Source organism: Nannospalax galili, unplaced genomic scaffold, assembly GCF_000622305.1.
Source record: "Nannospalax galili isolate Female #2095 unplaced genomic scaffold, S.galili_v1.0 scaffold930, whole genome shotgun sequence".
NCBI lineage: Eukaryota > Metazoa > Chordata > Mammalia > Rodentia > Spalacidae > Nannospalax > Nannospalax galili.
This window is the reverse complement of record NW_008329328.1, coordinates 789,826-816,948: the sequence shown is the minus strand read 5'-3', so window position 1 is coordinate 816,948 and position 27,123 is coordinate 789,826. Positions and strand designations below refer to the sequence as shown.

Below are 27,123 nucleotides of genomic sequence, written 5' to 3'. Positions count from 1 at the left end.
GTGTGTGTGTGTGTGTGTGTGTGTGTGTGTGTGTGTGAGAGAGAGAGAGAGAGAGAGAGAGAGAGAGAGAGAGAGAGGTTCTACTAGGCCTATTTATTGTTCAAGTGTAAATGGAAGAACAAAAACCTTTCAACCAAGCATTTCCGTAGACATCACCACAAACAGTAGAAAATGCATGCAATGCCTTTGAAAACTACGTATAGCAAGTATGGAATGGTCAAGAAAATGGAACATGCTGTGCTTTGATTCCTAAGTGGGCTTAATAGCTTTTATAGACTCTGGAAGTATGGATTAGCTTCGTTTTTTGATCATTGTTCTTTAAAAGTTGCCAAAATTGATATGCTAGCATTCTCGCAGTCTTATAGTTTTACTTTTCAAGACGTTTTCATAAAAGAACTGAAGCTTTCAGATGCATATATTAAAATGAACATTTTCTAAAGTTGTAACAGCTCTCACTTGATTGAAATATTTTCTTGCTATTTCAAAAGCATAACTCTATTTGCAAACGTGATTTTACAAAGAGTATGTTCCTTCATTTACAGTGACCAAAAGTCTTTATTTATAGACATTGGATATATGGCCCAGAACCAAAACACAAAAAGAAAATACAGGAGGAAATAAAAAAAGAATTCAGTGAAAAATCTTTTTCCATTGGAGGTAATTAGAAAGGTGCAAATTTGTTGAGTTGTCATGATCATAATTATCACAGACGCACGTTTTGAGATTTACTTTTGTATCCTTTTGGCAGTTTCAGCTTATGAAACACGTTTATTGCATAGTGATAAATTCGACTTTCAGAGTTTTGTCTGTAGACATTATCTTTTCATATGCTGTGGACACGTACCAAGACTGTCCTGTACTGCTGACCTCTACAAGCTCTAAGCAGTGCCTCACAAACGGGCAGTGGTGTGAGGTAAGCCTTCCAGTGAAAATACAAGGGTCAAAGGCAATTTCTAGAAGAGTTTGAACTGCTCTTGAGTTTCAAATTGAGGGAACTGACAGATTCAGGTGGTGATGGTAAAGAAACAGGAAGTGCTGGGGGCCACTGTACTTCACCGCCCTCTCTCCTGTCCCCAAGCCCTGACCATCACATGGAACTGCTCCTGCAGACATAGGTTTAAAGACTGAATTAAGAGCAACATGATCAGATGGGGACTTAGCTGTCTGAAACAGGTCAGCTCACAGGGCTGGATCTGGGCCACATCTTCATCTGGCTCCTGGGTGCCACGGGAAGTGTACGTCTGGTGTGGTTCTTAGGACAGGCTGTAGCACCTGGTCCCTCTCTAAATGAGTGTCACCAGCCAGTAACTTGACTCAGAGAGAATACAGGTCCTGTGTAGGCCATGTGGAAGGCTAAGAAGCCTGAATGACATGGTGATTATCTTGGACGAGGGCCTCTGTCTTGGTAGCAGTGATCTTTATGCTCAAGGGACAAGTTGGACAAAGGCCTGGGTTGTTCACCGTGTGCTCTGTAGATGGTCATTCTTTCAGAGAAACCTCATATTTGTTCTCCATGCCTTGTGGGTATTTGGTCTGTCTTGTGAGGTTTTTAGCAGAAGAGTATTTATTTGTGCCTGGGCTGTGAAGAATCTTCTTTAAATGGCAGGTGTGGGGCAATCACTGCTTTTAAAATGATCTGGTAGATGAACAAGCCATCGTCATAACTAAAAATTTTATTTTCTCCTAGGTTTTGAATATAGCTCCCAATAATCACATGTGTGATGTTTTAGCACATGTATAATTTTATTTTTCTTAGTTTTCCTTTTTGTATTGAGACAGGGCCTCACACTGTTGCTCAGGTGGACTCACTGTGTAGTCTAGATTGGCCTTGAACTTGAAACAATTGTCCTATCCTAGTGTCCTGAGCCTGCTGGAATTTTAGGCATGGACCACCATGTACGGCCAAGTTAATTCATGAAACACTTGGTGATGACAGAGTGTAGCAAGTGAGGCTGTGGTACCCTGCAGGGTTACTATTTGCTGAGGGTCTTCTGTCTCAGTTATTTTTGTAAATAAAGCTCTTTAGTAAATTTTTATTTTATTTGCAAAACAGATGGATAAGACAGCACAGGGTTTTTTCTTTGATAAAATAAGATGTGTATATAAAATTTATTATTAAGGAAAATTCATTTTGCCATCAAAAATTCCATTTGCCTTCTTAAAACTGATGACCATCTACTTAAACAAGTTTGAGGGGCTCGTCTGATTCCTTGTCTCCCCATAAGATATCCAAACTATAAACACGTTATGTGACATTATGGCATTAAGTTTCTTTCATCCTTATACATGAGCAAAGGAATCCAGTTCTGTGTCTTGTGTCAACTGTTCTATACTGACATAAAACAGTAGATTTGACTAATATTTATTAAGAAATATAGATTTAATTTTTTATTAAGAATTATTTCAGCTCTGGGACAAGAAATTGCAAATACAAGGAGATTTAAAAGTATCCCTCTCCATGGCACTGCCATTATAAGCAATTACCAGAAATAGAATCCCCAGCATTTTGAACAGAGCTTCTTGCTTGCCTTCTACAAGATGGACTTTAATTTCCTGTTTGGAGTGACACATTGTATATATTATATTTCTGAAAAAGGAATGCCCAGTTAAAAAAGAATTATTTTTCTGTGAAATTTTTTTAAATAATAACTTTATGGAGACATAATTCATATACTGAAAATTTCATCATTTTCATGGGTGCCTAAGCTTTATTGGTTATTAATGTTTTCACAGAGTTGTCTAGTCATTGGTATCTGATTTCAGAACATTTTTATTGCCCAATAGAGGAACCCTGTGTCCATTAACCACCACCCCACACAGAGTCTCTGCTCCCACTTCTGGGGTGCCTGTGTTGTCTTTGTTCCTATGAATTTTTCCCATTCTGAACTCATGAGTAGGTAATACAGTAAGTGGCCTTTTGAGTCTAGCATTTTCCCTTACTATATTTTCAGGGTTCTGTCCATGTTGCTACATTATGAATATTTCATTCCCTGTTACTACTGAGCAATAGTTTCCTGTAGAGATATACTATACCTGTGTTGCTACGCTCTTCCTTGGGGAGACATCAGCAAGTGTCTGCTCAGCTCTTGATAGTGCACTTATGACAGAATGAAAAAAATAAGTCCAAGTCTAGCATGGTGAGTCAATGAGTTTAATTAGGGTTCTTACACTAGCACAAGTGAGGGATTACTTAGGGGAGCATGGTGGCTAGACCACCAAAATGTCCCAGTAATTGTCAATGGTCCCTGTATGCCTGGGAGGGGTGAGACCTCGTGCTTGGCATTGGCTCAGTCTTTTTTGTGTTTGGCCAGCAAGTGGAGTAGGATCCACCTCTAGCTATAATTTACATAAGAAAACCTCCTGTTCCTAAATCATACCTAAAATATATTTCCAAAGATGGATAGAGTAGATGGTAGAAATACAGGCCTCTGTATTTACCACTCACCCAGTTATGCCCACGATAAAATTATTTGCTCAGAGGAGCTAAAGCATAGAGGCTAGAATAGCTTAGGTTAGGGGACTCAGTTACCAATTACTAGTTCAATAATTTGGGTTTTTTTTCAATGTTGAGATGGTTTTTAATTATGAGACATACTAGAACAAATAACACTGACTGAGGGGTTGGAGCAACAGACATTTTATGACCTTACCATCTTGCAGGATGGAAGTCTGAGGTTTCAGTTGGAACTGGTTCTTCCACTGTCTTCTTTTGATTTGTGGAAATTGTCTGCTCGTTGAGTCTTCACATAGTCTTCCTTCTGTGCTAACCTGTGTCCCAACTTCCTCTCATTATAAGAACACCAATCAAACTGGATTAGGGTCTACCCTAAATGACTCATTTAACCTGGATTACCTATATTTAAATACAGCCATCTTCTAGAGTATTGGGGAATTAGGACTTCAGCATATGAATTGTGGGGAGAGAGATACAGTGCAGCCCACAACAATGTGGACAATAATAGTGTCTACCTTCTGGAGGATTTCTTAGGAATTTGAGATAGTATGTAGAAAGTCTTAAAGCAGCATCTGGGAGCAGAACCCTGGGGATGTTTTCTTACTTTTAGATTACTGTCATAAAGGACTGCTTGCTGCTAGGGTAATCTTCATTGTTGCAGCACCCACAAGTGCTCCTCCTGTCCCACTCCTGCAGCCGCTTTCTCCCCAGCTAGCTCGGCAGCACATGCCCATGTCTCTCCTCCCACCGGAACTGGATTTCATTTGCAGGCATTCAGCATGCGTGCTAAACAAGAACTGAGCTTTCTTTTGTGGTCATTTCATGATTCTTCTTTTTTTCTGAGAGACATTTTAGAAAGTTTTTTTCACATAAATTTTCAACAACTGCCTTGCCTCGGAACAAACCAAACTCATGTGCTAAAAGACTTTTGAGACCCCGTTTTTTAATTTGTTGAGACACAGGTTTCCTGTTCTGAACTTAGCGTTCTAGCTAGTCTTCCTCTTCTGGAATTTAAGAGTTCCACTAAAAGAGGAAACTCCTTTCCCTCAGGATCCTCATGTGGGGTTTTGGATCCATCACCCTGAGGCAAAACCAAATTTCTTTCCTCCAAAATGCTTCAGTTCTAATGTTCTCACCTCTTCCATTAGGATGCAGAACAAACTAGAGAATCCTTGCCTAGCAAAGGAGAATCACTGCCATGCCTGAAGGCAGTCTTCCAACACGCTTCCTTAAAGGTTTTCTCTGGAAATGAAGGAAAATCTAATAAAAAAATTGAGCTAATGTCAAAATAGTTATTAAAAGCAATGTTTAAACAGGTTGAGGGTTGAATAGGCCGAGGGCCTATGGCCACCATAGAGGCCACCTTCAGTTTCTGTGAAAGACATTTTTTTTTCTTTCTTTTTTTTGCTATTATTTAGACAGGGTCTTCCTGTAGCCCCAACTGGCCTGGAACTCACTATGTAGACCAGGATGACCTTGATCTCACAGAGATCCACCTGCCTCTGTCTCCCGAATGCTGGGACTAAAGACATGGGCCATCACACCTGGCAAGATATGTCTCTGCTTTCCCTTGAAGCACTGGGAGAGTTAAATACTGTTAAGCTGCACAATTAATTTTCTTTAAGGTATGTAACATTTTCTAAAGAACTCTGAAAACAATTGTTGCATTGGAAAAAAATGAATTTCACTTCTTATGTCATAACTTTCTTTCCCAGCAGAAATGTTAGGATAATGAGAAACAAAACTGTTTTGTTGTGAAGGAAAATACCAGCTTTACTTCATGCTATGCCAGCTTTCCATGGAAGGACATTAGCGATACCTCTTGACTTTACACACAGTGTATCTTTATGGTTTTAATTAGGTAAACTTGCTCTTTCTCTTTAAGCACTTTTTTTTTTTTTAAATTTACAGAGGTTAGCATGTGTCTGTACTACCAGGATGGAAACTGGAATATAAAAGAGCTGAATTGGCCTGTTCATATTCACTTTATGACTGTCACGTTTTCCCTTCTTAATTCACTCATTAGGCTGCATTCCAGAGTGCATTTGATTTGACTCCAGCAGCCACTGAATTCTGTGGTCTACCTGCTGGTCACATGCATCATTCTGGGTTCATGGAAACAAACATGTTGGATATGCTCCTGTCCTGTTTAGTGACATTTATCATCATCTAGGACCAGCTGCCTGACTTCTCTTCAGTGCCCTGTTTATGGGGTTTGAACATCTATAAATGGAAACACTAGCTAACCAGAAATTATCGCCAGGGCTTCTGATAGTGTCCCGGGCTCTTACAATGTGGAATGTCCAGCATTATCTAACTTGTAAGCACATCACAGCATTCTCTAGACAGAATCTGGACCTTGCTCTCTTCCTCACTCTCTTTCTTTCTCCCCCTCTCTCTCATTCTTTCAACATGGAATTTGAAAAGCATGAAAAAGGAAGCTTATTAAACAAGACCAAGACTTTAGAGGAGAAAGTGACGGTAAGACTGAGATTTTGTGTGCGCAGAGTTAAAATTTATTTGACAGGGTGAAAGGGCAGCTGTCACAGACTAGAAAGATGTGCTACCCTGTCCGTTTCCATGTTTTGCTGGTCAACAATCTTGGAATTAATGAGTTCTATGGCTTTCCTGAAATTAATATAATAAAGTTCTACATAAAGCTTCATGCCTAGAAAGTGGACAACCTTGTTGAATGACGTGGTTTCCTTCCATTTTCAAAACTAAGTTCCGTTTACTTTGAGCCTTTTTTGTGCTTGCTTTCTTGTTTCACTCGTTGAGATGAAGTGTAGCAAGTGTTCAAGTCCAATTTCTTACGCAGATACCAGGACTATGCACAGAGGAAAGTATTATAGAATATTTTGATGTTTTATGGAGTAAGTTTCATGAACTTCAGTTAAAGTTTATTCATTCTAAAAAGTAGGGTTTTTTGCTATAAAAATTATAAAAGTAGCTTGACCTTGATGCTCAGCTGTCGATTAACTGTAGTCACTTATACTTCCACAACACGAAGTATGTTATACTCAAGTGAAAGGTACTGCCTGTGAGTCACCTAGTCACACAGGTGACCAACATTGTAAATTTACTGTGGTACAGAACTAACATTAGAATCACGCAGGAATAATTTAGTAGCCACAGAGCAGCAAAAAGCTAAGCTACACTGACTGAAACTAAGGATTATATACTACTAATGATATTGAAAACTGGAAAATGGAACAAAAATATTCTGGTTTGAAAATTCCTAAAGCATATTAAAATCCTAAGTTCTTAAAAGTATTTTGGATAAAATATAATGTTTTCTTAAGGGACTTAAGCCGTCATTTGCAATATTAATCATGAACCTCTGTTTAGCATATAATGACCACAGACTGCTTTTTGACTTTGTTGAAAGGTTGAGTATTATGGACATGAGGTTTTGAATCAGAAATATCTGCATGAAAATTATTGCTACTCAGCTTCTAAATGGAAAACTGGAATTTTGTTCAACATTTTTGAATCCCCATTAACTTGCTTGTGAGATAGTAGTTGCCAGTTTGAAGGCTTTTGTGAAGAATAAAAATATAAAGTATGGGAAGATTGTTTTGACTTGATGTACCTAAAAAGCATGTTCCTCAAAGATATACACATACACAAACATATAGACATACAGTCACACAGAGACACACAGATGGAGACACATGCAGACACACACAGGCACAGATACAGACACAGAGACACAGATACACACACACACACAGACATAGAAAGAGAAAGTTGAAATGCGTTTCAAAGTCAAAGGAAAATTCAGATATGCTAAGTGTGGTGAAATCTTGTTAGAAACCAGGAGCAAATAAATAGGTGAATAGAGGAGTACTATGAATTAGTGTCAAATTTGACTCCTTTTTTACGTTATGAATTAGTGTAAAAAATTACAGGAAATTTTGGAAGTAAACCTGGTGGACCTGGGGCAAGTGCACAGTGTGAAAATGAGCTCTTATTATTTGAAATGACTTGATGTATTAGCATTTCACTTTCTGGAAGGTTACATATTTTGCATGCCCCATTCTACCTTGAGAACAGCTATAAATCTAAAAGTAAGCAAAAAAATGTCTCCTTAGAGGAAGCAGCTGTCACAAACTCATAAACAGTACTGTGCAGCGGAGGCCTAAGGCTAGTCTCTGATTGATTTCCAGAAGACTGGAGGATAATATGGCAGTAGACTAGAAAGCACAGAGCATCCAACTTGCACAGGAGAGAACGAACTCCCGAGAAATAGTATCTGAGGAAAACAGGTAGATAGGCAAGGGAGCTATTCACCTCAGACACCTTACAGCAACTCTGATGATACTGCAATCAAAAAGTTATTTTATGTTCAGTCTTTACTGTGTAAGAGACTTGTCTAAAAGAAATTTTAACAAAAACTGCAGGGCTGCTTCGTGGATAAGCATCCAAACACTTCGGTGTTTGACTCACTGTGTCCTTTGTCATATTAATAGAACAGTATGATTTGTTAGGCTGTGAAAAATCACTTAAAATACAGTTTTGTGGCGTTCACTATGTTCTGAAAATTATTCAGTATAATTTTTTTATAAATGGTGAAGTTCCTGAATTATCCTCTTTTAAAGTGGAGAGTATTTTGTCAGCAAAATATTCTAATATGTGTACATTATAATAGTATCATATTAAATTATGATTGTATTTACATTATTATTTAAATTAAGGTTGTATTTCTCAAACAGATTTTAATGAACAATGATGTATCACATTATAAACAACACACATAATTGGTTTCACTTAAAAATTCCAAGTTATTATCTGTATAAATAAATAAGCAAATTACCAGTATGCAGAATTTTAAGTCATGAGTTTATTCTACTTAGAAACAGGTAAAAATGAAGTGGCAGCTCTATCATCATCTATCATCTATCTAGCTATCTTTTAAAAAATATTTCTTTATCATTTTTATTTTATGTGTATGAGTGTATTGCCTGCATGTAGGTAAGTACACCCATATCGTGCAATGCCCAGGGAGGACAGAAGAGGCTGTTGGATCCCCTGGAACTGGAGTTTCGGACAGTTGTTAGCTGCTGTGTGGGTGTTGGGATTCAAACTCAGATCTTCTGCAAGAACAATCAGTGTTAACCTCTGAGCCATCTCTCCAGCCCCCATCAATCAATCAATCAATCAATCAATCAATCAATCAATCAATCAATCAATCAATCAATCAATCAATCAATCAATCAATCAATCAATCAATCAATCAATCAATCAATCAATCAATCAATCAATCAATCAATCAATCAATCAATCAATCAATCAATCAATCAATCAATCAATCAATCAATCAATCAATCAATCAATCAATCAATCAATCAATCAATCAATCAATCAATCAATCAATCAATCAATCAAGTGTGTGAGTGTGTCTGCGTGTCTGAATGTGTCTGTCTGTCTGTCTATCTATCTATCTTCTATCTATCTATGTATCTATCATCTATCTATCATCTATCTATCTATCTATTATCTATCACCCATCATCATCTATCTTTCTATCATCTATCTATATCCAGTAGAAATCTTACCATCCTTGGTGAATGAACATATAGTACTCTCTTCTGCTTGTGTGTCAGTTCATTCCAGTTTGCCTGGTTAACCAGCTGACTCTGGGAATCTCTTGCTTCTGCTTCCTGGGTTATAGGCAGCTACCACTCTTGCCTGGATTTATGCTGCGAATCTGAACTCTGTTCCTCATATTTTCATGGCAAGCGCATTATCCACTGCTCATCCTGGTCCCCATCTACTTTTAAACATTGGCTTTTCTTTTTTCCCTTTGTTGCTGTTTGGTAATTATTAAGATTCCTTGGTGCTTACTAATGAAAGTTGTTTGTTTTTATCTAATCACCAAAAGAGAAACAGAAAAAAAAATAGTGATGTTATAATCTTTCAAAACTTTCTAAATCTACCAATCTTGAGGGGAATTTCTCATAAGCAGATGGATATCATACCAGTTTTCAAATTTAGTAATGAAAAATCAGTTCTCATAGATTTACAGGGACATTCCCAGCCCTTGAAAAACTGAATGTGATATATGTTGAATGTCCCAGTCATCAATCCTGCAAAGTCGGGTTACATTAAAACTGAGTTTTGTTTTGGGGGTGAGGGTGGAAAGAGCTAGTTGTGACCTATTTTGATGTAGTTGCTTCCCTTGTAATGGGTGGGAGCACTGCGCGGACTTTTGCTTTTCCTGCATGTGCTTCCCCAGCTGTGATCCTTGGCTCTTTGTTTTCTGAGTGGCTTCATGAGAAGTGGCTCTGCGTGTGCTGTGCTCAGGCAGCTCAGGGAACACTGGATATTTCCGAGACTCACATTGTGTTCAATGCACAACTGTGAGACAGTCTGATGAATGTGACACATCTTATGATATGGGCTGTGGTAGTTGAGTACTCTGAGGCCCTTGTGTGCTATGCAACATAGTTCAGGAGACCACGTTGCAACTTATAAGCTAGTCCTTTGATTTTATGATAGTTCTACATTTAATAAACAGTACATTCAAGCTAGGAGTCATTGAAATATAGAACAAAGTTTAGAAGAGGTTTTAAAAATGACTACTTATTTCTATTTGGTGTATTTTAACAAATACACAAAGCTAAGGCAAAAATCCAAACTACTCTCCAAAAATACCTCTTTTCAGACTATTATATGCATCAGCAAAATTTAACTTGCATTTATATCAATTGATATTAAAAATAACTATTCATATTTAGTATAGTAAAAATGAGCATTACCTTAGGGCATTCTAATGTAGTGTGGCTTCTTTTTTTAAGAGATTATAAGAACAAGTAGATCTCATACATAAGTCCAGTAGCCTCTACTGTATTATTATACTATGTCTCAAGAGACAATTTTTCTTATTGTACGTGTTGAATGTTCAATGATATAAGAAAATAATAACAAGGGGAATGTGTGCTTTAAGTCTTTTGTATGGAAATTTATTGGAAACAAGGTGGTTAGTTTCTGCACGTCACAGACATTGCTTCCTTGAGAAAAAGCAAGTTGAGGACAGAAAATATGGCTCCTGACAACCCTTTGCTGGGTGTGTGATGCGAGAGGCTGAAAACATATTTCAAATGATTCCTTTACTTTTCATGCTTTTTGACTTATTATTCAGTGATGTATAAGGTTATTACCCCAAAACATTTTTTCTTGAGTTCAGAAAAAAAGTTCATTTTGAATAGTTTTTAATATATTGCAGAGAAGCAAAACCGTAGTGTTAATAATTGTGAGTGAAATGTAAAATGCAAAGAACTATATTTAAAATTCTTTGATGATCTCATAAAAGGTAGCTCTTTAAGTGAGTTAAAAATTCATACCTCCAGCAATACAAATAAAATTAATTACTAAGAACAAATCTGTTAGTAAACAGAAAAATATAGGATTAGTGCTTTTATTATAATTCCTGATGTCTTATCTGAGGATAATGGTGGGTATTGTAGGAATCTCTTTAATAATATAGCACAGGTCGAAATGTTCTCAGACAAAAAGACTTTCAAATCAACACACATTTCTGAATTGTTATTTTGAACAAGACAGTACTAATTGGTACAGTACAAACTTGATGAGAGAGTCCCCATTCTCAAGATGATTAGTTTAATTATTTTAGGCATATTATGAATCAATAAAGGTAAATTTTAGTAGCTTGGGAATATACTAAGCATACAAAGCACCGATACCCCAATTTTTCACATAGTTTGTGGTAGCAAGTCCATAATTATTCATCAGAATGTCTTAACAGTGGTAACAATTATAGAGTGCCTCACACAGGAACATATTCTCTTATAATGTCTACCTATTCATTTTCCTTTTGAACTGTGTCTTATTAGAGTTCATTGGTATCAAGTACTCAGTACTAAAAACAACTGGTAACAAGTTTATGTTGTGGTTTCTAGTGTGCTCCCTGGGTCTTACGCTCGGTATGGAGGGCATGCTGCTTCTGATCCACATGACATTCTTTACATGGCAGTTTTTTGGAATCAAAGATTGGTAAATTTCCGCATGGAAAGTGGCAGAATTACTGAATTTTTAGTAAGATAATTTTGGTGGTGGCCATTTTGATGAAAGATGAAAACAATTCCTTTTCTTTGCTATGGAATTATTTGATTTGGAAACTGAAGATTTCTTCACTACTTAAAGTGAACTAATGATAGTGTTGTGTGTTGTGATTTCACTGATAAAGTTACCTTATATGTCCATTCTGTCTGAGTGACCATTGAGTGAGTGTGAGCTAATTTATCCTTAAATCTCTGAAGGCAGCCATGGTCAAGTGAGAAATGCTGAGGTGAACATGAACTTTGGAAGGAGGAGCACTTTGGAAGGAGCTATCCCTCAGGCCCAATTTCCTTATGCTGCTGTTGGCTATGTGTGTGTGTGTGTGTGTGTGTGTGTGTGTGTGTGTGTGTGTGCTATGTATATGTGTGTCATGTATTTGTGTTGTGTGTACCTGTATGTTGTGTGTGCTGTGTGCATGTGTAGGTGTGTCATACTGTCATGGAGATCTGAGGGTGCTCTGGCATGTTTAGGAAAACGCTGCTCTCTGCTGACTTTGGTTGCTTACTGTGCATTCAGCCCTCCTTGGCACATTCAGGATGACCCCATTATCAGTGTATTTTTAGTTTATTAGCCACTTTTCTCCAAAGACTGCTTGAGTTCTAAAATAAGTTCATATCCAAAATACTCTTTGGAAATAATTACTTTCAGAAGCCAGATGGGCTAAACTTCATAGGCGGTCCCTCAGTAACTGTCCCTTAGGTGGAGAGCAGATGGAGGAGCCTCAGAGCAGGTTTCTTGAATCTCTGATCTCAGCACCCTTTTGAATCTTAAGTAATGATGTTGCCAACTTTACTGATTCACTTTTTTTTTTTTTATTAATTTACTTATTCTCATTTCTCGGGCAAACAAAAACTCTGAGAAGCCAATAAAGGGATTTTAAGATTGATCTTCTGTGTCAGGTATTAGAGAGTTCACTGATTAAGATAACAGTGTCCACAGAGCCTAGACTTCTCACATCTCTTATGAACAGTAAGGGAATTCTGGCTTTCCCTCAGGAGAAGATGTACAGCTGTCAACAGTTAGGTAGACCAGAGTGAGTGATTGGTTGCTTTTCCATCTTTTTCATAGGAAACAATCCACCATAACATCTTTCTAGCCACTTCTCTTTTAGAACCAGTAACAAATTTTTAAAAATCTTGAGGAATCCATAGCCCTTAACTACAAAAAGGGAGGGCAATAAGATGTGACAAAGATACAAGTTAAATCCCATGTGTGCCTGTAGATAAGGCTAGACTGGAAAATGCCGACTCAGGTGTTCTGGCCCTATCCTCACCTACCTCTAAAAACCCATGAGAAGTACCTACATGTGACTTCAGGGCTCAGGTGTGCTGATGGCGACAAAGATTTCTGAGTGCCAGCTAGTGTTGTGTAAAGCTTGCTGGGGCCTCATCCACGAGCACAGTATTAGAAAAAGATGTGTTTATGGAACCTTTGGCAAATCACTTAACCTGTGGTTTCCTTATCTACAAAGTGAAAGCTTGGATTGGATTTGAAAGGAATGTTGTGCTCTGTAGCATTTTATGAGTATGGAAAATGTCCTCTGACTGTGGATTTAGTACATTCTTTATACACCAAACCAAGTCTTTATACAAACATGAGGATCTTGAGAAAGTTTATTTTTTATATGTAAAAGGTGCAGATAGGCGTTATTAGATGTTATTAGATGTTGTTATTAGATTATGCCTTTTAAAAATGTAAACTTCACAGTTCAGTACTCATGCATTGAATTGCATATTTTTTCAGTGTCTTTACTGTTTTCAAAGATTTCGACATTGGATGGTGGGAGACTATTGTGGAATAGATGGAAGAAACATTCACAAGTCTTGATAGTGTACAGAAAGATGGAAGTAAAATATTTTCTCATAGTAAACATGCTGTGTTTTCATCTGGAATAAAGACTTCGGAAAGCACACAAGATCTGTATTTCAAATAGCGTTTCCTCCGTGGCTTCAGCTGGTACTTACTTGGTTTTGTAGATCCCCTGGGAAGTACCTGACACAGAAATCTCAGTCTTCTTGCCACTTCAATTTTAGCCCGTCTGCACGCTGCAGGTTGAGGAACCCTGGCGAAATCCAAGCCATGTTTTCACTGTCTTCCTTGCACAAAAACGAGGGCTGTGACTATTAGAACCGAGAGAGTCGAGAAGTGAAACTGATAAGGATCCAGATTTCTGCCTTCTGGTTCAAATCCAGTTCTTGAAGCTATCCAGCCTTTTGAAAACCACTGCTAATTAAAGCAGTGTCTGCTGATAATGTAAGTCTGGGATGCACTGTTTGAATGGCGCTTTTGATGTAGCTCTGCGTGATAGCGGATACAGAAGCGAGGCGGATGGATTGCAGGCTTTAACCGAGCTTCCACAGTGACATTTATAACACTGTATGAGCGGGGAAATATTTTCTAAGTCATCATCACAGGAATTACAATTATGTATTAGTTTTGTCCCAAGCAAAGCTTCCCGAAAGGAATGACTAATAGACTGTCATTGCGGTGAGATTTCAATCGAGTCATCTGCTTTATTTTGCTACCTGAAATTCATGAAAATAAGATGATTTTTAAGAATGCAGCTGCAGTATAAATAGCAGTTTAATTGCTGGCCTTTTGCCATTACTCATTACCTAACATTTCCCAAGGGTCCTTTTCTTAGTTTTCTTTGAATTAATGGGCATTTCCTTGACATCCCGCTTCTCCCCTGTTCTCTAAATAGGCCTTGTGCCCTGTAGATACCAGTATGTAGCGATCCAGGGGGCATCTCAAGATTTTAAATGCAAAGTTACCTTCATCTTAGAAGATGAAAGAGCCTGTAGGATTGCTTTCTCAAGCCTGTTATAATTTCTCTAGGGACATCATGTCCTAGTGTGAGGCTGAAGGCAGAAAATGTCAGCATGAATTAACAAGCTTATCACAGGGAGTGGGGCACTCTTCAGAATGTGGCAAGTGAATCTCTGAAATAGAACATTTCCATCCTGACTTTGCTTTTCCAGTTGAGCTCAGCTTCTAATCTGGGAATTCCCGCACGTTTTGTCAGCCTGTCTGCTCTGCTCCCCTGTGGATAGATGGATGCATCTATCTGTCCGTCCGTCCGTCCGTCTGTCTGTCCATCCATCCATCCATCCATCTAGATGCATTTATTCATTGGTCCAGATGGAGAGTTTGTAGTTTGTTCACTGACCGGCTGCAGCCAGTACTGTGCCGGAGGTGGGGTGTGAGGAGGGCCCCAAGACTTTTAGAGAAGTTCCTTCTCAGAACCACCTCAGAGTGGAGCCCTTGTGGGATTTACCATCCCTGACTCTGGGTCTCTCAGTATTCTTAAGGCACTCATCAGGGCCTCTTCCTTCAACTCAGTTCCATCGCTCAACATGCTGCCCTTTCTTGTCTTCTAGAAGGTTGCAATGTGCTTTTCATACCGATTCTCCTCCTGGCCAGATCTCTGATTACTGTGGGTTTATTTTTTAAATTCCCTTAGTCTCATTTTGAGAGGACTAAGAGGACACAAGGATACTACCAAGATATCTTGAACCAGAAGCTCCTTGATTTATTTTTAAAGGATTTTTAAATTTTTAATTATGTTAGTGTGTGTATGTGGAAGTATGTGTAGGTGAGCCCAGATGCCCTCAAAGGCCAGAAGAAAGCACAGGTTCCCTGGAGCTGGAGTTACAAGTGGTTGTGAGCCCCTCTAATATGTATGATAGGTATTGGACTCTGGTCCTCTATAAGAGCACAATGTGCTTTTAACTGTTGAGCCATCTCCCTGTGCACCGTGCCCCCCCTTATTATTAAAGGTTTCTCTTACTATTTTACTTATGTTGAAGAATCTTCAATCAATTGGTGATAAGTGTTGTGGCACTTTAAAAATTTTAATCTTTTATTTGTCCCTTGAGATAAGGCACTGGATATGTAGCTCAGGTTGGCCTGGAAGTCCCTGTGTAGCCCAGGCTGGCCTTGAATATAAGAACATGTTATCTTAGCCTCCTGAGTACTAGGATTAAAGTCCTTGCCACCATGCCTGGCTTGTTATAGAATGCCCTCCTCAATTCATATGTGGAAACTAGCAAATATGGTACTACTGAGGGATGGGGTTTTTAGGGGTGATTAAGCTGTGTGGTGGTAACTTAATGAACAAGATTACACTCACAAAACATTTTGAGGGAGTGAGCTCATTTTGTTCCTCTGTTGTGTAAAGACAGTAATTGTGTGTGTTTTGTGTTTTTAAATTTTTTTTTGCCTTTCTATTTCTTTTTGTGTGAGGACACTGGGTAGCCACCATCTACATTAAAAAGAGTCCTCATAGACACAAAACATACAGAGTCTTGGTCTTGAACTCTGAACTCCAGAATATGAGAAAGTAAATTTCTACCAGTCTCAGGTAGTCTGTCAGAGAGTACTCAGGGACGAAGGCATTCACAGCATCCTATGAAACCATCTTGTAAACTCTTATATGCCATGCCCAAGTATGGGGACCACATAAGTAAACTTAAAGCGTTTTTGGACGTTTGAAAATTACATTTTTTTGTGGCATTGATGCCACGTACAGGAATGCTTTTGCATCGTCAAGGCATCAAGGTGCTGAAGGAAGGGGATCTTGTGCAGCATCCTGGTGCGTGCATGAGTGTGTAGATTTCTTAGGAACCTAGACATACTGTTAACGAAAATGTTTGATTTTCAGAAGTTTTACTACAAACCTTTTCTAGTGCTAGAGATCAAAGCCATAGTTGCACACATGCTAAATGTATTATGCAAAAGGAAGGGAAATGCACATAAGAGGGAGCTCCGTAAACTGGGGTAAACAGAATGAATAGGTGCTGGGTTAGAACTTGTGCAGTGCATCCATGTTTACTAAAGCCTAGAGTTGTACTGGCCCAAATAAGGAGAATTCCATGGGATAAATTTCATTCTTCAGCTTTACTGAAATTTCAATGGACTTGGAATGATTCTTTTTCAGGAATAACCTCACACTTCAATGACCTTGTTGGCTTGATGAGAGTGTGTCAGAAATGACTGCAAGGCAGGCTGAGACCTGGCGCTTGGTTCTTTCGACTGCAGGTCTGTGGAAGCCTGGAGTGTGTTCATGCTTTTGCAGGCTTGGCCACCAGGACTGAACGAACCTCCAGGTTAGGGTCTTCACATTCTTGGCACTTTAGAATCTGGATGAAAGCAAAGTGGTGCTCTGAAAACTTTGAGCTGCATAAGTGTGGTTTCTATACGTCTACGTGTGTGTGCATTCACATGTAATGCACTATAGCTAATTTGATAGGTTGCAGGGACTCCAAACAAAGCCTAAATTGCATTCTCCTTAAGTTTCAGTCACATATGAAAAATTAGTAGCTTGATACATTCCAAGGGCTACAGTCAAAGGATTTTGAAGAGTCTTAGAAGAAGAATCATCCCCAGAGAAGAGACAAATGGGATGTTTAGGGTGTGTTCATGAACAATAACAGGGCCTGGGTAAACAAGTTGGTCTCTGCTGATTGAGCTCTAACTCACTCTGTTCAGCCATGACTGTGAGTACAAATTGTCTTTCACGAGATCTTCACATGATGTGAAGGGCCAGAATGCCCTGGGCTCGGTGCTGGGTGTGGCAGAGCCCTGGACACCCTGTGCGGACTGATGGCAGCAGGTGTGATGGCTCTTGGCACTGGAAAGCGATATGAAAGTGTCAGGAGGTACACGCTAGTTTCTACATATTTACCAGTGCTCAGACCACAGAGCAGGGTGTTACAGAGATTGTGGAACTTTCTCTGAGTGGGTAAATACAACTATAGAGACATTTTTCATAACTTCTTTATAAAATTTTAAAATTTATCCTTTGACAATTTCATATATGCATATAATATATTCTGACCACACTTATCCTTCTCTTAGCCCCCTCTAAACATCTCCTTCCTCCCAGCAAGTCTCTATCCCTTTTCATGTCCTTTTGTCTTGTTTTTGTGTTTGCTTTGTGATCTACTGGATTTGACCAGGACAACGCTTATGGGCATGAATCTGGAGCATGGGTAACAAACAAGTCACTGAAGACAATGATTCCCTGTCCTCCAGTAGACCTTCACTGCCATTAGCTCCCGAGTGGGATAAAATCCTAAGAGCCTTTCCCCAATGCGTGACTGTTTACTGGCTCATTCTTGTGCAAGCCCTATGCAGGCATCCACAGCTGTTGTGAGTTCATGAGTGTCATGGCCATGCCACACTGTAAGACAGTATTTCATAGTCCTCCTTCCTGCAGATCGGGTCTTATGTTATTTTCATCTTTTCTTCATATTCCCTGAGCCTTGGAGGAAGTGATATGAGAGTCTTGTTTAATGCTGAACCCTCAGTAGTCACTTCTTCTCAACACACTGACCAGCCAGGAGTGTGTGCATTAACTGCCATTCACTGCAAAGAGACAGCATAGTTTCTTTGTATCCTTCAATCAAGGCATGTGGTGTCTTTCAGCAATAGGGTCTTCATTCTCTAATGGTGGCAACCAATGGCAATGGACACAGCCCATACAATTCTGGGGACCACTAGGGGCCTTCATATTCAATGACTCCTAGGGGTGGTGTCCCACATCTGCCACTGGGAGTTTCATTTAATAACCTATGGCTTCTGGGATCAACATTATCTATCCAAGCATCATACCATTGTACCTACATTCAAACTCATTTCTAAGATTTATTTTAAATTGTGTGTGTGTGTGTTTGTGTGTGTGTGTGTGTGTATGTGTGTATGTCTGAAGAAGTTAGAAGAGGGTGTTGGATCCCCTAGAGCTGGAGTTACAGGCAGTCCTAGGAACCAAACTCCAGTCATTTGCAAGTGCTCTTAACTGCTGAACCATCTATCCAGCCCTTCAAAGTCTTTCTTAAAAAGCATATTTTAAAATTAGCTTATTAAGTAGTAGGTTTCCATGTTCTTCATACAGTATTTGCTTTGTTTAGCCCTGTCTTGTACTCAATCATTCCCCTGCTTCCTCCATCCCTGGGTAAACTTTGGCATCTCCAGTGTTTCCATCCTCCGTTTTCATAGCACATGCGCTCTGTCATTCACTTCCCCCTAAAGGCCTCTGCATCCCCCATGGCCCCTTTATCACATCCAGGTCTCTATAGACATTCCAATTTAAATAAAAAATGTATAGATTCAGAGCTATGGTCAACATATGAGCCAGGCTTGCAAGAATGGACTGTTGGGGCCTGGATTATCTCACTAAGTATTTTTCTTCCAGTTTAATCCATCGTCTTACAAATTTCCCAATTTCATTTTTTTAATGGTCGAATAAAATTCCATTGTGGGTATGTGTCACATTTTCATTGTCATTATCAATGAAATGTTGATGGACATCTAGGCTAACTCCATTTCCTAGGTATTGTGAATAGGGCATCAATGAACACAGATGTGCAGATATCTCAGTAGGAGGATATGAAGTTTTTTGGGAACACAGCCAGGAGTAGTATAGCTAGTTCATATGGTAATGCAGTTTGTAGTTTGTTGTTTTGTTTTTAGTAATCTTCCCATTGATTGCCAAAGTGGCTGCACTAGTTTATATTCCTACCAACAGTGTACAAAGGCTCCTCTTTCCCTATATTCATCTCCCTATATTCATTTGCTATCATTTGTATCCTTGATGATGGGCATTTTGACTCAGGTAAGATGAAATCTTAAAGTACTTTTGATCTGCATTTCCCTGATAGCTCGGGATTATGTATCTGCCATTTGAATGTCTTCTTTTGAGAACTGTTCAGTTCTATGCCCCGTTTTTTAATTTGGTTGTTTGTTTCCTTGATGTTTAGTTGCTTGAGTGTTTTGTATATTTTACACTCTAATTCTTCTCCGTTAGATATATAGGTGGCAAGGATTTTTCTCCCATTCTGTGGATTGTCTCTTCACTTGATTGATAATTTCCTTGGTGGCTAATTTTGTTTGTCAACTTGATACATCTAGGAAGAAGGAATCACAATTGAAGAATTTTCTCCATTAGATTGGGGCCATTTGCTTGATTGCTAATTGTTGTAAGAGGGCCCAGTCCACCATAGGCAGTGCCGTCCTTGGCAGGTGGGCCTGGGCTGTATAAGAAGGTTGCTGAGCAAGCCAGGAAGCAACATTTCCCCATGGTCTCTGCTTCAGTTCCTGCCTCTAGGTTCCTGCCTTGAGCTCCTGCCTGGGCTTCCCTCAGTGATGAATTGTAACCTGAAAGCCAAGGAAACTCCTCCCTAATTCAGTTTTGGCCAGTGTTTTTATCAGCAACAAGAAACCACACCAGGACACCTTCGTTATACAGCGGTTTTTTTAGTTTTGTGAAATCCCACTTTTCAATTATTGGTCTTATGTCCTGCGCTACTAGTGGGGTATTCAAAAAGTCTTTGTGTATGCCTATGTGTTGAAGTGTATGTTCTCCTTTTTCTTCTAGCCGTTTTAGAGTATCATTGTTTTTTGTTGAGGTCCTTGATGTATTTGAAGTGGAGTTTGTGCAGAGTGAGAAATGAGAATCTAGTACCATTCTTCTACATGATGAGATCCAGTTTTTGAAGCTTCAGTTGTCTTTTCGCCCACATGTATTTTCTCATCGTCATAAAAATGCAGGTGACACTCGTTGCATGGGCTTCTTCTTCTTTTAACTTTAAAAGAATATTGAGAATTTCACACATGTACATAAGGTGTTTGGATCAACTCCATGCCCACTCCCTCCCCTCCAACCCCTCCCATATCTCCCCATCACTTTTTTTCTGACAAATTCATGTACTTTTTCCTTCTCTCTCTCTCCTTCTTTCTTTCTTTCTTTCTTTCTTTCTTTCTTTCGTTCTTTCTTTCTTTCTTCTTTCTTTCTTTTTCTTTCTTGCTCCTTCCTTCCTTCCTTCCTTCCTTCCTTCCTTTTTCTTCTCTCACATTCCCCCCACCCCTAAGAGGTAACCCTAAAATCTTTTAGGGATTAGATACAAGCTCTGAAATACTCTCGACATTTTTGACCTTTGGAACAGAGTATGTTGCTAAGAGGCCCAAGAACATTGTGACTTTTAGCCAAGAAACTGGCTACTTTTTTCGGCGTCTTTTTACCCTAACTGCCTAGGCAATTCCTACCTCCTATTCTTATCATGCCATCCCCTGAAGAGGTTACCTAAATTGCCAATAGGGAATCAGGATGCAGACTGCTCCTGCAATGTGAGGCAATTGGGGTAGACCTTCAGTGGGTCTATCTAAAAAAACTCCCAAATTGCATAACTCCTAACTGTAGGGAGAAAAGAAAGTCCTTGACTGGTGAGTAGGGGATATGAAGGAGAAGTAAAGGCAAGAGTAGTTAGTGTTATAAGTTCTAGACAGGGAACCAGAAAAAAGTTAAAACCAGGCAAATTTCAAATGTTCATAACAGAGTCCATTGGAATATCTTGATGAGAGCTTCCAAAAGCATCCCTCTATTGGGCTCTTCCTCATTTTTCTTTTGTCTGCTAAGGCTGTACTAGAGAGTGATGGACTAAGGATTTATTTTCAGGCATTAGCTGTTGGAATGGCTAGAATCGGTGTCAGTCCCCTTGCAAAGGCTTCTAGATAGGGGGGAGAAAACAAATTTAGCTATTATTTTAGAACAATAGCGGATTGTCTCCCTTAGCTACAGGTGGCCATTACAATATTGCAGACAAAGATATGAAGTCTTACATCTGAGCAGCAGTTTGTGATTAGAAACGAAATCATCAGTGAGAAATAACTGTCTAAATAACATTTTATATGGACTTAAGCCTAAAGTCTGTGAAGTGTAATCCCTTGAACTCTTAAAGAAATATATTGATCATTTTAATCTTTGGTTATACTTTCTTTCAGATGTTTAAGACCATACAGTTGGCCCAAATAAACCAATTTATTTTTACTCTTAAGGTCATTCGAGGATCTGTTCCTCAGGGGTCACATGGGCTTGGGAGGAGCCCCTGGCTCCTTTCTTTTACCAGTTCCATCTATATGAAGGTAAGTCAGAGGTTCTGCTCTTCCATGGGTGGCTTCACTTGGAAGCATGAGTGCTTCCTCTGAGTTTACCCTCCTCTTTGTAGACTGGACACTGGTTCAAGCCCCTCTGGTGGGGTCTCCAAGGCCTCCCTGAACAAGAGGACAGGTGACTCACCACAGTTACAGGGCATTTTGAGAGATGGTCTATAGTCCCCTGGAACTTAGTTGACTTTGGAAGGAAAGGAGCAAAAAACTGTCCTTTAAGTCCCTCTGACCAGAGTGGTATCAGCCTCAAAGTATGGCTGTTAAACATCCAAGAAGGTTAGTTCCACCAGTCTGGTACTTTTAATGACCATGTGCTATGTAAATAATGCTTGGACAAAAACCAAATGTTCTCAGATAAACCTCGACTAGACATATATTTTGTTCTTTAAACTACTTGACTAAACTATGACCTGAGAAAGTTTAAGGTTATGTGTATATTATTTTTGTCTCATCCTTTATACATCATAACAAACCTACACAGACCTTCATCACTTGCTTAGGCTTTCTGTTGTTCTATTTTGGAAAATATCCCCATTCCCATATCCCTTTAATACCTTTTACATTCTCGTTTTTTAATAATTATGAGAAATAATAACATTAACAAATACATTTTCTATCTGTTGTGACAATTCTTTTCCTAGGGATACTAATCAATGAGTATCACCTTTAAAGTTCTAGTCTCAAACCAATGTTTAAAGTTTTCTGGAAAACCAATGAATTTACTGAGCTGACTTACAGAGATCACTGAAGGGTTGCTGAAGTATATGAGTGACCTGAGGTTATGCACACTGAAAAGCCTTTACCCAGCATGGATCAAGCCTTCTCTTCCTAGCCTTCCCCAGATAATATTCTTTAGTCCTACCCAAATCCAGGAGACCATGTGTGATTAGGGCCAAAATATATACAGGTAGCTGGGAAGAGTGGCTGGATACTCTGGTGAGGGTCCAATGACTCTGCTTGCCCATCCTTTAATGAAGGAGCACAACCATTAACAAGCCCAAATGTGACTATGTTTAGCAAGCAGGCACAGCTGAAGTCATGATGATGGTAGTTATTTCACTCAGAAGAGACCTCTGTACAGCAACAGCTTATTAAAAGAACATGGAATTTAAAATGATTTGGTGCTAGGATCCACAAATGAGGGAGAGCATACATCTTTTGTTTTTCTGAGTCTGTGTTCCTTCATTTAGTATAACAGTGTCTAGATCTGTCCATTTACCTGCAAATTTCATTATTTCATTTTTCTTTACTGCTGAATGGAACTCCATTGAATAAATGCACCACAGTTTTATTAACCACTTGACAGTTGAGGGACACTTAGGTTGCTTCCATCTGTTAGCTATTGTGAGAAGAGCAGCAACAAACATGGTTGTACAAGTGTCTCTACAATAAGATGAGTCCTTTGGGTATATGCCAAGGAGTGGTATAACTGGGTCATACGGTAGGTACATTGTTAGTTTTTTAAGAGTTCTCCACACTGTTTTCCATAGGGGTTGCACAAGTTTTCATTCTCACCAGCAGTGAAAGAGCGTTCCCCTTTCTCCACATCCTCGCCAGCATTTGGTTTCATATGTTCTCTTGATCCTAGCCAGTCCGATTGGGATAAGGTGAAACCTTATGGTGGTTTTAATTTGCATTTCCCTAGTTACTAATGATGTTGAACACTTTTTGAGAATGTTTCTTAGCCATCTTTATTTCTTCCTTTGAGAACTCTGTTTAGCTCTTTACTCCATCTTTTAATTGGGTTGCTTTTGTCTTGGTTCTCTGATGGTTTTTGAGTTTTTTATATATTCTGGATGTTAAACCTCTGTCAGATTTGTTACTGGTGAAGATTTTTTTCCACTCTGTGGGTTTTCTCTTCACTTTTTTGATTGTTTCTTTGTGCCGAAGCTTTTTAGTTTAATGAGGTCCCACTTGTTGATTGCTGTGGTGGTTTGAATGAAAATATCCCCCATAGGCTCCAAATATTTGGACATTTTGTCCCCAGATGGTGGAGCTGTTTTGGAAGGTTTTAGAAGGTGTGGCTATCCTGGAGGAAGCATGTCACTGCGGGTAGGCTTAGAGAGTTCTTAAGCCTTGCAGGAGCTCCAGTTGCTCTCTTGTTTTCTGTGTCTGCTTAGAGTCTACTCTTCCTCCAACTACCTGTGTGGCCATGCCTCCCTGTCATGACAGACCGTAATTCCCCTAAGCTCAAATAGATTGTTCCTTCTATAAAAATCACTCGGGGTCAGTGTTTCCATCACAGAAACAGAAAAGTAATACAATTGCTGACTTCAATTTCTGAGCAACTTTGGTCTGATTTAGAAAATTCTTTCCTACATCTACATCTTGTAAGTTGCTGCCAAATATTTTCTTCTAATAATTTCAGGGTTTCTAGTTTCACATTGAGGTCTTTGATCTATTAGGAGTTACAGATAGTTGTTAGCTACCATATGGGTGCTGGGATTTGAACCCGGGTCTTTTGCAAGAACAACTAGTGTTCTTAACCGCTGAGCCTTCTCTCCAGTCCTGGATTTTGTTTCTTAATTCATTCAGTTAGCCTGTGTCCTTTGACAGCGGAGTTCAGTCCATTGATATTTAAAGTTATTGAAAGGTGTATTGGTTGCCATCTGTTGGGAATAGGTCAGGAGTGCCTGGAATGTCAGCATGGCCATGCAACCCTGGAAACCTTCGAGTGAGGACAACAGGAGTCAGGCCTGCTCCATTCTAAACATACAGTCTCTTACCAACAGCCCCCAGGCAAAACTACTAGGTCTCTAACTCCTCAACCCTAACTGGGTTTCTTATAGATCATGTGACTGGACAACAGAACAAAGGTGCCATGAACAAACGCCATGTAGCCTTAGAAGCCCCCTCCCTCCCCCACCTGCCTGCTTGCCAGAAACCCAACCCAGCCTCTTTGCCCACGAAACTATAAAAACTTCTCCTTAGCCATGTTAAAACGAGCTGTCCACTGACACAGTCTCCCGGGTGTTTCCTCCCTTCGTACTCACCGCAGCCCAAGGCCCCTCACTCCCCACCGGTCTCCTTGCCCCAGCCCTCCGTGATGGGGACCCGTGTACAACGGTCTCCCAGTAGTAGCGGAGTCCAGGCCAAGGAGAGACCGACAGCCAACGTTTTGATTGCTATTTGTGTTCTCTATTTATTTTCTTTCATTGCCCCTGGGCAATAGTTGTTCCTTTCTCCATTCTTTGTATTGCTTCATGTATTCTTTGAAGGGCTGGTTTTGTGGACATGTATTCTTTCAGGCTATTCATATCATGGAAGATTTTTCTTTCCCCCTCAACTATAATAGACATTTTTGCTGGGCAGAATATTCTGGGCTGGCATCTATTGTCATTTAGAACTGGAAATACCTTGGTCCAGGCTCTTCTGGCTTTCATAGTTTGCATTGATAAGGCAGCTGTAATTCTGATGGGTTTTCCTTTATATGTGACTTGCTGTTTTTCTTTTGCTGCTTTCAGTATCCTCTCTTTGTTCTGTGCATTTAGTGTTTTTACTATGATATATTGTCAGGTATTTCTTTTCTGATCCTGTCTATTTGGTTTTCTATGTGCTTCCTATATCTGTATGGGGATGTCTTGCCTTAATTTTGGGAAATTCTCTTCCACAATCCTGTTTAAGATCTGGTCAATACTATTAAGATGAAATTCTTCTCCTTCCTCTATGCCTATGATATGTATATTTGGTCTTTGCACAGTGTCCCACATCTCTTGCATATTCCATTTTTGTACTTTTTAGAAGTTTCATAATCTTTGCTTGAGTGGTCCAATTCTTCAACTTTATCCTCCAGTGTTAATATTCTGTGTTCCATTTCATTCATTGTAGCGGTGAGGTTTTCCTCTGTTGTTTCAAGTTGGCTTACTGAGTTTGCACTTCCTTCTTCATTTCTGCCTGAGTTTTCTTCAATGTTTCTATCTCTTTTGTGAATTCTTTTAGAAGTTTTTCCCTATCTTCTTTTTGTTTTTTGTTTTGTTTGTTCTTGTGTTCTTTAAATTCATTGAATTCCTTGATCATGTTTATGATTGTTCTTTTAAATTCTGTGTCCTGGGTTATCTCCAGGGGTTTCTCCTTGTAGAACTCTTCTACAGGACTGGTGGAGTTCGGTGGGGGCAGTGTTCTGGCTTTCCATTTTCTTATTCTTTCATTGTGATTTTGGCATGAGGATTTCTTCTGTTGTTTGTGGTTCTGATATGAAAATTAAGTTGAAGCTTGCTTCTGTTTGTGTTATTGATGTGCCTTGGTCCTTTTCTTATTGGTTATGTAAAGCTGGTTAGTTCAGGTTTCAGGTGCTTTCAAGTTTTATTTTGGAGGGAACTGATGGCTTCGAATCACCTACTCAGGAGCTCCCACAGAAGCCCAAGTCAAATTCCAGTCAGGTGCACTTAGCCTTCCTTCTAAGGTTTGGACCTCTACTAGTGGAAGCTCAGAAAAATTTGGGAAGTTCCCTGGGCAGGGAGGCGATTTTGGGACTCTCAGGCCATTTGCTGAGTTCTCAGCGCATATGCTAGAGGAAGGCCTGAACAGGCACTCTGGAGGTCTGCTGAGATCTCAGCTTTATTCTACCAAAGGGCAGAGGTCTGCCCAGGGGCCTTGGGAGGGGACTCACGTAATCCTAGTTAGGGGACTGCGTATGGCATGATTAGGGGAAGCTTCCCACCACATGGAAGCAGGACCTAGGTGTTCTCAGGATGCCCCTGAGTTCTCAGTGCCAGAGGAAGGCCAGAACAGCACTCTCTGGCTGTCTAGTAACATTTCAGCCTTCTTCTACCAGCTGCACGGATTATATCTGGCCTCTCTTTTCTCTCCTGTTGGCTAGGTGTCTCCTTTGTGATAGAACAATGCAGTTTTTATTACTACAACTCTGTAGCATAATTTGAAATGAGTATGTGATTCTTTCCTCGGTTTTTGACCCCTTTAATCTTTGGTTATATTTTCCTTTTGGATGTTTAAGGCCATAGAGTTGGTCCAGATAAACCAATTTATTTTTACTCTTAAGGTCCTTTGAGGACCTGTTCCTTAGGGGTCACATGGGCTTGGGAGGAGCCCCTGGCTCCTTTCTTTTACCAGTTCTGCCTATGTGAAGATAAGTTAAAGGTCCTGCTCGACCATGTTGGCTTCACTTGGAAGCATGGAGGAAGTGATTCCTCTGTGTTGACCCTCCTCTTTGTAGACTGGACACTGGTTCAAGCCCATCTCGTGGCGTCTCCTCGGCCTCCTTGATCAAGAGGACAGGTGACCCACCACAATTACAGGACATTTTGAGAGATGCTTATAGTCCCCTGGAACTAGTCGACCTAGGAGGGCAAGGAGCAATAACCGTCCTTTATGTCCTTCTGACCAAATTAGTATAGGCCTCAAAGTATGTCTGTTAAATACCCAAGAAGGTTAGTTCCACGAGTCTGGTACTTTTAATTACTGTATACCATGTAGCTAAATCTTGGGCAAAGACCAATCGTTCTCAGATAAAACTTACCTAGACATATATTTCTTGGTCTGCTATGTATAATTTGTCAGTAGGTTATAGGAGTAATATGGTTCCCTCTGGTTTTCAAAACTATATAGGAATTATTTATCTCTGGCATTGTTTCACCCCTTCATCATGGTTTTCCCACTTAAGGTATCCCCATTTCTCCCCCTTA

General features: G+C 39.6%; 1 protein-coding gene across 2 annotated transcripts in view; it reads left to right on the top strand.

Moving 5' to 3' along the window:
• The first annotated feature begins 5,788 nt into the window (after positions 1 to 5,788).
• Positions 5,789 to 27,123, top strand: part of Mlip (muscular LMNA interacting protein) — a 304,318-nt gene continuing 282,983 nt past the window's right edge. Inside the window, exon 1 of one of the 2 annotated variants that reach the window (XM_008836436.1) lies at positions 5,789 to 5,935. In XM_008836436.1, the coding sequence (XP_008834658.1) occupies positions 5,867 to 5,935 (69 nt within the window). In that variant the 5' untranslated portion in view covers positions 5,789 to 5,866. Of the gene's footprint in view, positions 5,936 to 13,757; positions 13,790 to 27,123 lie in introns of those variants that run through there. The other variant, XM_029565153.1, reaches the window with a different exon arrangement.